Raw genomic sequence first — 12,677 nt, forward strand, 5'->3', positions numbered from 1 at the left:
CACAACGGGGTGAGTGTGAACACCTGGGCACACCTAAGCGTGCACACCCGGCAGCGCTCTACCCAGTTGTGTGCACGCTGCCACGGACACGAGCAGAAAGCTGAGCGTGAAATTGCACACCTGCGTGCTACACACGGCTGGCATTTGGGTGTGCAAGCAGCCACTCATACAAACGTACACCTGGATGTGCACTTGGACTTGGGTTGCATACTTGTGCATGCACGCTCCTGTGCAAAAGTGCACCTGGGTGTGCATGCGCTCCGTGTATTGCACACTTGTAGGTGCACGGTCTCGTGCAAGCACGCTCCCAAGCTGAAACACAGCTTTGCGTGCACACACGTACGCATGCACACACGTACGAGCGTCGTCCTCGGCATGCACACAACTGTGGGAGCACGCGCTTGGGTGTGCGCGCTCCCGTGCATGCACACACCTGGCCGTGCGCGCGCTCGTGCGATCCCCCCGCTGTGTGCACACTGCGGGCGCGTGCACGCCGCCGTTCCTCTCCTCCCCCCCCCCGCAGCCACAGCCGTGCACACGCAGCGATTTGCACACACAGGAAGAGGCGCAGACTCTGCCGCGCGCTGCCCGCCCCCCCCCCCGCACCCCTTCCCCCCCAGCGGGACCCCCGGGCCGACGCTCCCCAACGTGCGACGTCCAAACCGGGACCTCCACGGAACAGCCCCCAAACCCCCCCGGATAATCCCTGCAGGCAGGGATCGGACCACCCGCGTTGCCCCCCCAGAAGCGAGACCCCCCCCATAGACACAAGCTTGGAAACTTATGGGGAGGGGTGGGAGGGTGGGGGTCCCGCTGCAGTGTGTGGGGGAAACTGAGGCAGGAGGAAGCGGGGCTCGGACGCTGCAGGGGGAGTCGGAGCTGCTGGGACCGGGGGGGGGTGCAGAAAATCCCCGGCCTCCCACGGCGGAACGCCGGGAATGTGCCGGCTGTGTGCCCGGTGCCGGCTCCCATCCCGTGGGCTCTGTGCCCGACAGCGGCCCCCGAGAGAACCCACCCGTGTGGGGGGCAACCCAGAACAAATCCCCCCCCCCCCCCCCCGGCCCCGTTGCTTCCATTGGGTCCTGCGGTGTTTGGTGTCACCCCCCGCTCTGTAGCCCCTCGACCCCCCACCCCCCTCTCGGAGGCTGCGCGGGGCCCCGAGGTTTGTTTGTGTTGCGGGAGCCAAATTCCAGCCCTGGGAGACGCTCGGAGCCTCCCGGAGCCCCGCGTGGGGGCTGCGTGATGGGGGGGGGGAGTGGGGACGGGACGGACAGACGGAATGGAGGAAAGGGACGGGCGGACCCCTGCCATGGGAAGGGCAGAGGTCAGCTCTGAACCCTGATAGCAGAGCAGGGGATGGGGACAGAGTGGGGATGGGGTCACATTAGGGGTGGGGTCACATTGGGGGTGGGATCACACCGAGGATGGGGACACTCTGGGGATGGGGACTGCGGTGTCACCGCGTCCCTCCCACCCGGTGCCAGCCGTGGCTGTGTGTCACCTGGTCCCCAACCACACACGGAGGTCACCGGCAGCCCTCAATCCCACCCGTACCAGGAAACCCATCCCTCCAACGGGAAAAGGCCGCAGGATGTCCTGCTCCCCCCGCCCAATTCCCACCCGCCATCCTCCCCCCCCCCCGGGCACCGCTGTCACCCGTTCTCCAGCACCGCACGATGTCACCGGAACGCGTGACGGCAGCAGGGGACAAATCCCACGCACAGCACTGTTAGCACAGCCCCCAGCCGTGTGTTCCCCCCCCCGGATCCCTGCCCGCGTGCCGTGCCTTTGCCCCCCCCCGCCCCATTGCTCAAGGTGCTCACAGCCCCCAAATGTCCTCAGTGCCCCTCAAATGTCCCCAACACTGCGGGTTGAACCCCGTCGAAGGATTTGCGTGGGGGGTGGAGGGGACCCTCAGCCCTCCCCCCCCCCCGCCGCAACGCAGCACCTCTCTGTGGGGGGGTGACCCCCCAGCTTCCCTTGGAACCCCCAAAGGAGGGGCGGTGGCACCCCAGGAAAGGCATTTCCCTCCCTCACCCCAAGGAAAGGGGTTTGCACCCAAAGGAAGACCGCTGACAGCCGGGTTGGGGGGAGTTACCCCCCCAGGGATGGTTTTATCACCCTATTATCGCCCCCCAGCCCCGAGGGGATTAATTCGGGTGGGGGGGGAAGGGGAGAGGAAGTGTTTGGGGATGTAATTCCCCTAACTACCGCTAGATGGCGCCATCTGATAAAGGATGCTGCAGGCTGGGGGGCATTGGGGACGACCCGCCCCCATCACACCGCCTCCCCATCCCCCTCCCCGCAGTGTGACAGCAGTGGGGACACGAGGGGACTCGTGAGGACACGGGGGGACTCGTGGGCATTGCTGGGATTGAGTGTGTGTGAGGGGGCGGTGTTTCCAATTGGGGCACGGGCTGGAGGGGGGGGATTACAGGGGACATATTGGGTTTGGATTCCAGGGCAGCTCTGCCAGGACCCCCCCACACACACATTTGCAGAGACCCCCGGGTGCCCCACGTCAGCACAGAGAACCCAAACCGGACCCCATCATCCCCCCGGCCGTCCCCACGAGCTCCTCACTGCGGGGCTTCAGTCCGGTCTGCAGCTACCAGTACGTCCCAGTCCCAAACTGGTTCAGTGCCGCACGTAACACGCAGCTCCCTGACCGGCTTTTCCTGCTGCAGGATCCGTCCCGCAGCGGCACCCAGCCTCGCCGGCAGCCCGGCCGGACCGACGGACAGGACCGGACCTGGGGGTGTCCCAGCGGCTCCTCAGCTCCTTGGGAATCCTCCGGGGAGGGCAGACGGCGGGGTTGGGCCGCACCCAAGCACCTCTGTCCTCACTGAATTAATTCACCCAGTTCAAATTGCAGTTCCCATGTGGGGAGATGAGCCCGGGCTTCGTGCAGTGTCTGGGTCACACCTGTACCTCCATGGCTGGCTGTGCCCTCCGAAGCAGAGCTCGTGGGACTCACATCCCATCCCATCCCATCCCATCCCATCCCATCCCATCCCATCCCATCCCATCCCATCCCATCCCCATCCCATCCCCATCCCATCCCCTAAGGTATCTAACCCTATCCTATCCTATTCCCACTATTCCATTTCATTCCATTTTTCTACTTCTATTCAAATTTTGTCCTACTAATTTTGTTCACTCTATTCAATTTATATTTGATTCCCCTTCTACACTATTCTGCTACTATTCTATTCTACTTCTATTCTATTTCTATTATACTTCCATTATTCTGTTCCATTCCATTTCGTTCTACTTCTCCACTCCTACTCACACCTTTTGCTATTCTATTCGTTATACTTCATTCTATTTATTTTATTTCTATTCTATTCTACTAAAATTTCCATCTAATCCTGTCCTAGTTTTGTTTCACTTCCATCCCATCCCATCCCATCCCATCCCATCCCATCCCATCCCATCCCATCCCATCCCATCCCATCCCATCCCATCCCATCCCATCCCATCCCATCCCATCCCATCCCATCCCATCCACATCCCATCCCATCCCATCCCGTTGCCGGCAGTGCCGGGATTCGAACCCTCGCCTTCCTGCCCTTGCAGTGCCCCACGGTGGCCACCAGGTGGCGCCATTGCACCGCGCCGCCCTGAGGTGGGAAGGCGGGGGGAGGGTGGGGGGGAAAGGGGGGTTGCACACACACCAACATTTCTTTTAACCCCCAAAAAGCCGCAGCCGGGCTCAGACATCTGCCCACCCGCCCTCGAGCCCCCAGCAGCTCTCAGGGACGACGACCTGCCAGCGTAGGGGAGAATCCCCCCCACCAAAATACAATCCCACCTCCCCCCCATCCCCCCAAATCCCCCTCCATCTCCTCACTGCTGTGCTGGGGCCTGGGCCGGGGGGGGCTCTCAGGGCAGTGCGAGGGTTCAGAGCTGGGAGACGGGTGCAGTGTGCTGGGGGGAGGGGTGGAAAGTTGTGGGGCATGGAGGGGGGTTCACCCTGTGCTCTGGGGATGGAGGGGGACACTGGGAACTGTTGGGAAAGGGCACCTCATCCCTGACCCCAACCCTTCTCCCCAACAAACACCCCCCAGAGCGGCCCCGGGACCCCCGATCCCAGTGCAAAGATCCCCAGCAACCACATGGCCTCTCTGTTCCCCCCCCCCCCCCCCCCCAAGCTCCTATCCCTTCCGTCTCTCCTTCACCCACTCTTTGTTGTTTCTTGAGAGAAGGGAAAAAAAAAAAAAAAAAAAAAAAAAAAAAAAAAAGAGAGAAGCCAAACCCCAAACCAGGAGGCAGGAGCCTGTTTTGCCTCCCAGGCAATATTTCTGGAGCCAATCGGAATGCGCACCCACCCTGCCCCGCTCCCTAATTAAAGGCTTTGGAGCAGGGCCGCCCGCAGCTCTGGGCACACACTCTTGGGTCGCCTCTCAGCAGGAGCAGATCGGGGTACGTTGTGGGTAGCGGGGGGTCCCGGGCGGGCTGCAGCCCCCCGAGCGGCAGCGATGAGCGGCTCCTTCGACAAGAAACTCTCCAGCATCCTCACCGACCTGTCGGGCTCGCTGAGCTGCCATGCCTCCTCCAAGGACTCCCCGACGCTTCCCGAGTCCTCCGTCACCGACCTGGGCTATTACAGCGGCCAGCACGACTTCTACCCCGGCCAGTCCTACGGGCAGCCCGTCGCCCACTACCCCTATCCCCAATTCAACCTCAACTCCATCGGCGCCGGCGGAACCTATTCCCCCAAATCTGACTATTCCTACAGCCCGTCCTACCGGCAGTATGGCCACTTCAGGGACCAGCAGCTCCCGGCGCAGGATGCAGGTATGGGGTGGTGGGCTGGGAGCTCTGTTGGTTCTCTGTCGGGAGAGCGGGTGGGAAAAGCTGGGGGACCCCCCCGACTGGGTGGCAGAGGATGGGGACAGTGGTTGGGGTCTCATGGGATCCTGATGAATCGTCGTAGGGAACGTTGGAGGGATCGCAGTTGGCTGTCATGGGGATCCCAATATATTCTTATAGGCTTCCCAACTTCTTGTTGTGGGGATCCCAGTATATTTTCGTAGGGAATCCCAATGTATTGTTATAGGGATCGTCGTAGGGATCCCAACTTCTTGTTGTTGTAGGGTTCCCAGTGTGTTGTTGTAGTGATCCCAATGTGTTGTTGTAGTGATCCCAACATACTTTTGTATCAATCCCAATATATTTCCACAGGGATCCCAATGTATTTCCATAGAGATCCCAGTACATTTTCGTGTGGATCCCAGTGTATTTTTGTAGTGATCCCAATGTATTTTTGTAGAGATCCCAGAATATTTTTATACAGATCCCAGTGCATTTTCATAGGGAATCCCAGTATATTGCTACAGGAATCTCAATGTATCATCATAGGGATCCCAATGTATTTCTGTAGCAAATCCCAACGTGTTTCCGTGGGGATCCCGATGTATTTCTCCCCAGTAAGAGTTTAGGGCTGGGTCTGCCCTGCTTTGCTGCCATGCAGTGGGGTGACCCGGCTTACTGTGGGGTGGGGGCTGCACGGGGACCCTTTGCCAGCCCCATCCTCACCCTCCTGCTCCGTGTGCAGTGTCGGTGAAGGAGGAGCCGGAGCCCGAGGTGCGGATGGTCAACGGGAAACCCAAGAAGATCCGCAAACCCCGCACCATCTACTCCAGTTACCAACTGGCCGCCCTGCAGCGCCGCTTCCAGAAAGCCCAATACCTGGCCCTGCCCGAGCGCGCCGAGCTGGCGGCACAGCTGGGGCTCACCCAGACCCAGGTAGGGCTGAGCCCCCTCCCCGATCCCACCTGGGGGTTGGGAGCTGGGCTGTATCCCACCCTGTGAGCCCCGAATCCGTCTGGGGTCGGCGCGGCACAGTTAGGGGTGTCCTTTGGGTGGGAGCTGGGAGCATTTGGGGGACCCCTGGGATGTGGGGAGCCCTGGGGTGGGCGATCCCCACTTGTAGGGTGCAGGGAGCCCCGGGTTTCCCCGTGCAGAGCTGATCCACAGTGCTGAGGGAGGGGACGGAGTGTGCCCCTGAGCGCAGCGTGGGGACGTGGGGCTTTACCCCCTCCCTGTCAGCACCCACATGGACAGATTGCTGGGGGAGGGCTGGGGGCTGCGCACGGTGCTCTCAGGACTCCCCCATCCCAGCTCCATCGCCCCCCGCCCCCTGAGTGGGCTTCCCATTCCCAGAAATAGGAATTTGGAACATCTGTGAACTTGTCGGTGGGCTGCCACGTCAGGTTGAGCTCCACAAAGAATGGGTTTCTCCTTCCCCACGCTTCCAGATCTTCCTCCCAGCTTCGGGACCAAAAGCTTCGCTTTCGGGGCTTTCCGGGCACGGGGACAAACCCGACCTCACTGGCGTGACAGCCACCCCACAACCCGCCCCATCCCATCCCCGTGCCCTCCCTGCCTGCAGGCCGGCGCCGGCGCCCTTGTGCCGCCCTTGGCTGGCGCTCCCCAACTCAACCTTCCTCCTCCTCCCTTGGGCGATGAAGCAATCGGGGACAACTCGGCAAAGGGCTGACGGAGCGCGTCACCCAGAGGGACATCCTGTTTGGGTGACACCGCCACTCCCCGCACCCCGTCCCCAAAGGCTCACAGCCTCACCCAACGCTGGGACGCTCCCGACGGCCGACGTGCCGGGCCGGTGTCCCGTGATGCCTGGTGTGATGGCTTCACACCCACGGCTCAGAGGCAACTGCACGCCACGCGTCCAGGGACCCCATGGCACCCGCAGCGTTGGTGACATTCAGTGCTGTCCCCACAACACCCCTGTGACACCCTTAACATGGGCTCTCAGGTGTGCGGTGTGTTGCGCCTCTCCAAAATACTCCCCTTGCAGCTGATTTGCCATGGTGGTTGTCCGTGGTTCCCCTCTCAGTGTTGACTTCCCATGGTTTGTGGTGTCTTTGGGGTCCCTACAACACTGATTCTGTAAATCGCTTCCCCTACAGCGTGCGGTGTGTCTGGGGTGTCCAAAATGCAATTATCAGCACCGTGGTGCGTGCTGTGCCTGGGGTCCCCATGGCACCCGGATCATAGGTGGCTTCCATCGGTGTGTCCCCATGACACAAACATCATGAGTGACCTCCTTTATGGCACGTGGTGTGTGCTGGGTCTCTGTGGCACTCACATCAGGTGGCTTCCCATGGGGTCTGGGGTCCCCATGGCACCCAGATCATGGGAAGCCACCCATGGGGTCTGGGGTCCCCATGGCACCCACATCACAGGTGCCTTCCCATGGGGTCTGGAGTCCCCATGGCACCCAGATCATGGGAAGCCACCCATGGGGTCTGGGGTCCCCATGGCACCCACATCACAGGTGCCTTCCCATGGGGTCTGGGGTCCCCATGGCACACAGATCATGGGAAGCCACCCATGGGGTCTGGGGTCCCCATGGCACCCACATCACAGGTGCCTTCCCATAGCCCATGGCACACCTGGGGTCCCCATGGCACCCACATCACAGGTGCCTTCCCATGGGTCTGGGGTCCCTGGCACACCCATATCATAGGTGGCTTCCTATAGCACATGGCACACCTAGGATCCCCATGGTGCTCACATCACAGGTGGCTTCCCATGGGTCTGGGGTCCCTGTGACACCCATACTGTAGGTGACTCCCAGTGCTGCGTGCCGGCTTCCCACAACCCCACACCACCATTCCCTTCCTACGTTCCCTGGACCCCACATCCCACTGTCCCGCCCCACCTGTGCCATCCACCGTCCTCTCACCCTATCCCTCCCCCTCCAGGTGAAGATCTGGTTCCAGAACCGCCGCTCCAAGTTCAAGAAGCTCTACAAGAACGGCGAGGTGCCATTGGAGCACAGCCCCAACAACAGCGATTCCATGGCCTGCAACTCCCCCCCATCGCCCGCCGTCTGGGACAGTGCCTCGCACGGCAGCGCGCCGGGACGGACCCCCCTCCCACAGCCGCTGCCCTACAGCCCCTCGCCCGCCTTCCTGGAGGAGCACAGCCCCTGGTACCACCCGCAGAGCCTCGCTGCCCCCCACCAGCCACCCACCACCATGCACCACACCTCGCCGGGGCCGCCCCCCAACCCGGGCGCCGTCTACTAACCGTGGGGGGCAGAGACAGTGCAGAACTCCTTCTTTTCCTTTTCTTCCCCACCACCTCCCCCCCCCCCCCCCTCGATTATTATTATTATTTTTTAAAGTGTTCCAGGACACTCGTGTACACACACCCCTATATATCCACTTCTATATCCTCTCCTCTCCCAGCTCATCTCAGGAACAACAGGGACTGCAAAGGGTTGAACTCGTGAGCTCTGCGCCCAGGGGCCACCACCGCCCCCCCCACCCCCCCAACGACTGCATCCATCCCCCACCCACAGGAGAGACATTTGGGTGACTGTCACCCCACTTTGGGGTCCCTGTGGAGCTCGTGGGACGCCGTGTGGGATGGAGACATGAGGACCAAAGCGGGGTGCCATCCCCACCTGGAGCAGGGGACACCCCTCGCCCTCACGGCACCCAAAATCCAGTGCCATGCAGGGATGAAGAGCGGTCTGTGGACTATGGGTACTCCATGGGGTGTGGGTTCTCTGTGGGGTGTGGGTTCACCGTAGGGCTGTGAGTGTTCTATGGGGTCATGGGTTCTCCATGGGGCTTTGGGTGCTCCATGGGACCAAGGGTTCTCCATGGGGTTGTGGGTTCTCCACGTGGCCATGCGTCCTCCATAGGTTTTCCATGGTGCAATGAGGCTGTAGGTGCTCTATGGGTTCTCCACGGGGGCCGTGGGTTCTCTGTGAGGCCGTGGGCTCTCTGTGAGTTCTCCATGGGGCTGTGGGTGCTCCATGGGGCCATGGATTCTCCATGGGGCTGTGAGTTCTCCATGGAGCTGTGGGTGCTCCATGGGGCCATGGGTTCTCCATGGGTTGTCCATGGAGCTGTGGGTACTCCATGGGGCCATGGGTTCTCCATGGTTTCTCCATGGGGCCATGAGTTCTCTGTGGGGCTGTGAGCTCGTGGAGCTGTGGGAGCTCCATTGGACCATGGGTTCTCCATGAGTTCTCCATGAGGCTGTGGGTTCTCCATGAGTTCTCCATGGGGCTATGGGTTGTCCACAGAGCTGTGGGTTCTCCATGGGGCCATGGGTTCTCTATGGTTTCTCCATGGGGCCATGGGTTCTCTGTGGGGCTGTGAGTTGTCCGTGAAGCTGTGGGAGCTCCATTGTACCATGGGTTCTCCATGGGGCTGTGGGTTCTCCATGGGTTCCCCATGGGGCTGTGGGTTGTCCATAGAGCTGTGGGTTCTCCATGGGGCCATGGGTTCTCCGCAGGGCCGTGGGAACTCTATGGGGCTGTGAATGTTCCATAGGGCTGTGGATGATCCATGGGACCATGGGCAGCTTCACAGGACCCCAACCCTGGGGACGGCGCTCAGACGACGAGGCGGTTATTTAACAATTAAAAAAATAATTAAAAATAAATAAATAAATTAAAAAAAGGGGAAAAAGGGGTGGGGAGAAAAAAATATTTTAATATTTAAACAGTTTGGGAACAGCTTAAGTTATTTTTGAGAGAAAAGTTGTGCAAAGTGTCTGTTTTCTCAGAGTGCCTCCAGCGGTGTCATTTAAGCTAACAGTGAAGAGGAAGGTGTATTTTTTAAGGAAACCCACCACGCGTTTAACACAAAAACAAAAAAACAAACAAAAAAAAGCCCCCCTTAACCCCCCCCCCCAAAAAAAAAAAAAAACTTTACTATTTTTTAAGAGAGCGACGCTATTTTTTTAGGAAAAAGTGCCGTTTTAAAGATGTGTCCCTCTGCGTTGTACAGCCCCCAGGACCTTATTTATGTTGCCTTATATATATATATAGGGGTGTGCGGGGGGGTGGGGGGGTCAGAGTGTACATAAGGTTCGTTTGTATAAAGCTGATCAAACCCGAAGCGCTCCGTTCTGCTGTGTGCTTTCCTCCTCTGTGGGTATGGGGTCTTCTGCTGCTTTTTGGGGTGGGGATGGGGGGGGCTGAGGTGGTGCTCGGAATAAAAGTGCTTTGAGCTTTACTGAGGGCGTCCCACCGATGTCTTTGGGGTGGTGGGCAGGGGGTGGCCCCATTTGCCAGAGGGGGATTTGGGGATGTGGTGGGGGGATGTTGGGGATGGATGGGGATGGGCGTCTCTCTTTGAGAGCGTTGGTTTGTGGGGGGGGGAATTGAGGGGGGTTGAATTGCTGCTCACTGAGTGCATTCTGACCCTGCTGTTCTCAGTTCTGCTTTGGGGAACAAACCCCAAACGCACTCTGGGACCCTTCACATAATGGGGTCCCCCCAGCGCTCCCCACACGACCCCCACCCCCACCCAACGTCCCTCTGCCCATGGGTCACTGCTGTCCCCACTCAACGATACACGTGGGGCCAATGGGGACACTTCAAATATGCCCATACCCCCCCCCCAACCCCAAATCCATCCCCAAACGGCACCCCGATGGCTGCAAAGGGTTAAGGGGAGCTGCCAGCCTCTGGCCCCCAGTGCTTGGGGTTGGGGTTGGGTTTGGGGTTGGGTTTGGGGTTGGTTGGGACTGTGTGTGCATCGCAGCGGGCAGACATGCTGGAGACACAGAGCTGTGTTTGGGGGGGAGGGGGGGAAGAGGCTGCCAGGAGTGGGGTGAGGGGGGGGGGGGGAGGTTGGGGGGAAGGGAGCAGCGTGCAGTGAGCTGCTGGTGCTTTGGGGTGGTTGGTGTTTTGTTGTTGTTGTTGTTTTAATTTAGAAGAAAAAAAAAAAGAGAAAGAAAGAGGAAAGATGACATCTCTGTAGGTTATCTAAATGATGGGTGCATCCTTGCCCAGAGCTGAGCCCCCCCCCCCCCCCAGTCTGGGGGTGCACACAGAGATGCTGTTCTGCTGTGGTCCCTCCTGCCCCACTGCTTCGTCCTGAAGGATCCCTGTGGGGCTGGGGGGGATCTGTGGGAACAGCAGGTGGTGCCTCCTGGCTGCTTTCCCCACCTGCAGCATCACCAGCACAGGGCCTGGAAGTGCCCAAGATCCCCAGGAAGGACCTGGATAATCCTTCCCCATTCCTCCCTTCTTCCATCTTCCCTCAAGTGGGACCACCCAGCACAGGGGGAGCACCCCATTGCCCTCCCCCCCCCCCCCCATCACCCATCACACAGCCTGCAAATAAAACAACCCCCCTTCCTCACTACACAGACAGACCCAAACATCCTCCACCACCGCCGCATGGCACCAAGATGGGGACATGGCACAACCCCAACCCCACAGAACGGGCACAGGTAGGGTGGGGGCACAACTCCCAGGCCCCACAGATGCAAGCTGTCGTACACCCGTTGATGTCCCTACACAAACCCCAGCGTGCAGCCCCCCAACCTCCCTCCTCCAGCTCTCCCTGCCCCATTGCAACACGCTGCTGTGTTGCATCACCCGCTGCCCCCACCCAGCACAGCGCTGGCGCTGGGCTGAGCCACGCGTGGCAGCGGTGTGGGATGGAGGTGGCATTGGCCATCGAGGTGCTGGGTTGGGTTATGGGATGGAAGGGGACACGTCGGCTCGCTGTGATGGGGATGGGAAGGGAACACAGCGTGCGGTGCACAAAGCTGCTCTGGCACTGCACAGAGTGGAGGTGGAGGGAGGGGGGGGCACCGACATGTCCAGGGGAAGGACATCCAGAGGGGATTTCCTCCCCCTCTTTGGGTTAATCCCGAGTGCAGCAGGCTGTCTGAGGGCTCCCAGCCCCACAGAGGATGCTCCCGACCCACTGAGAGGAGCGCAGAGCAGCTGCAGCAATGCTGGAGGTGCTGCCCTTCTCCCAGCACGCAGCATGAAATGGGTTCCTGCGCAGCAGAAAGGGCAGCAAAGCCCCCAGCCTTCCCCTTCCCCCAGGGTGCAAAGCCCCACTCCTTTCTTTGCAGCACCACGACCTGAGCAGAACATTTTACACCAAAGGGAACACATCGCTACTGGTCTGCATGCAGGTGGGGACACCCAGAGCGTGGCTCTGTGACGGATGCTCTGCTGGGTCCCATCCCACATGCAGGGACGCAGCTGCAATCCTGCAGCCCAGGGTGGGGATTGGGGAAAGCAGGGAACAACTGTAAGGTGTTTTCTAGCCTCTGAGAGGGGAAAGGGAGAGGTTCCTCACTGGGAAACCTGCAGCTGAAGAACGTCCCCTGCTCCCCATACGCCCTCATTGCTGGGGTCAGGGGTCCCCAACCCCCCCCCCATTAAGGAAGACAGCTTCAATAGCTGCAAATTGCCCATAATTACCCCGAGAAGGTGGCGAGAAGCCCCTCACCGAGGAGCCTGGCTCCACAATTATTGTAATTGTGCCTCTATTTGGGAGCAGTGGGTCTGAAAATAGTGGCAAGTCTGAAAATAGTGGTGGGTCCTGCACAGATGTTGGGCTGGGGGGGTCTGGGGGTACCTGGCCCCTGTTTGGGTGCCCCCATCCCACAGGAGCATTCTCCCCAGCCCATGCAGACCCTCAGCACACGGCAGCAGGTACCGAGGAGCAGTCTTTACTTTACAATTGTACAGCCTATTTATAACAGGAGGCACATAGGTTCACAGATGGTGCTTATAAATAAAGCCAGGTCCAGGAGCAGGGGGGTCCGGGGACCCCTCCAGCCCCTCTGTGCCCATGGACCTTGGGGCTGCAGCTTGGCCAAGTCCTGTCCCGCCCGTACCAGGGCTCTGTGCCGGGGACATCTCACTTCAGCCC

General features: G+C 60.1%; 1 protein-coding gene across 1 annotated transcript; it reads left to right on the forward strand.

The window, feature by feature from the left end:
* The first annotated feature begins 4,206 nt into the window (after positions 1-4,206).
* DLX3 (distal-less homeobox 3) lies at positions 4,207-9,605 on the forward strand. The gene is made up of 3 exons (XM_010727928.4): positions 4,207-4,800; positions 5,561-5,751; positions 7,734-9,605. The coding sequence occupies exons 1-3, from the start codon at positions 4,482-4,484 to the stop codon at positions 8,058-8,060; spliced, it is 837 nt and encodes a 278-aa protein (XP_010726230.3). The 5' UTR covers positions 4,207-4,481; the 3' UTR covers positions 8,061-9,605.
* The last annotated feature ends 3,072 nt before the right edge of the window (positions 9,606-12,677 follow it).

The sequence above is a fragment of the Meleagris gallopavo genome, chromosome 29 (genome assembly GCF_905368555.1).
Source record: "Meleagris gallopavo chromosome 29, MGAL_WU_HG_1.1, whole genome shotgun sequence".
Lineage (NCBI taxonomy): Eukaryota > Metazoa > Chordata > Aves > Galliformes > Phasianidae > Meleagris > Meleagris gallopavo.

Coding starts and splice junctions, on each gene's coding strand:
- DLX3 (XM_010727928.4), top strand. CDS start 4,482: ATGAGCGGCTCCTTCGACAAGAAACTCTCCAGCATCCTCACCGACCTG. Junction 4,801..5,560: donor GCTCCCGGCGCAGGATGCAG/GTATGGGGTGGT, acceptor CTCCGTGTGCAG/TGTCGGTGAAGGAGGAGCCG. Junction 5,752..7,733: donor TGGGGCTCACCCAGACCCAG/GTAGGGCTGAGC, acceptor CTCCCCCTCCAG/GTGAAGATCTGGTTCCAGAA.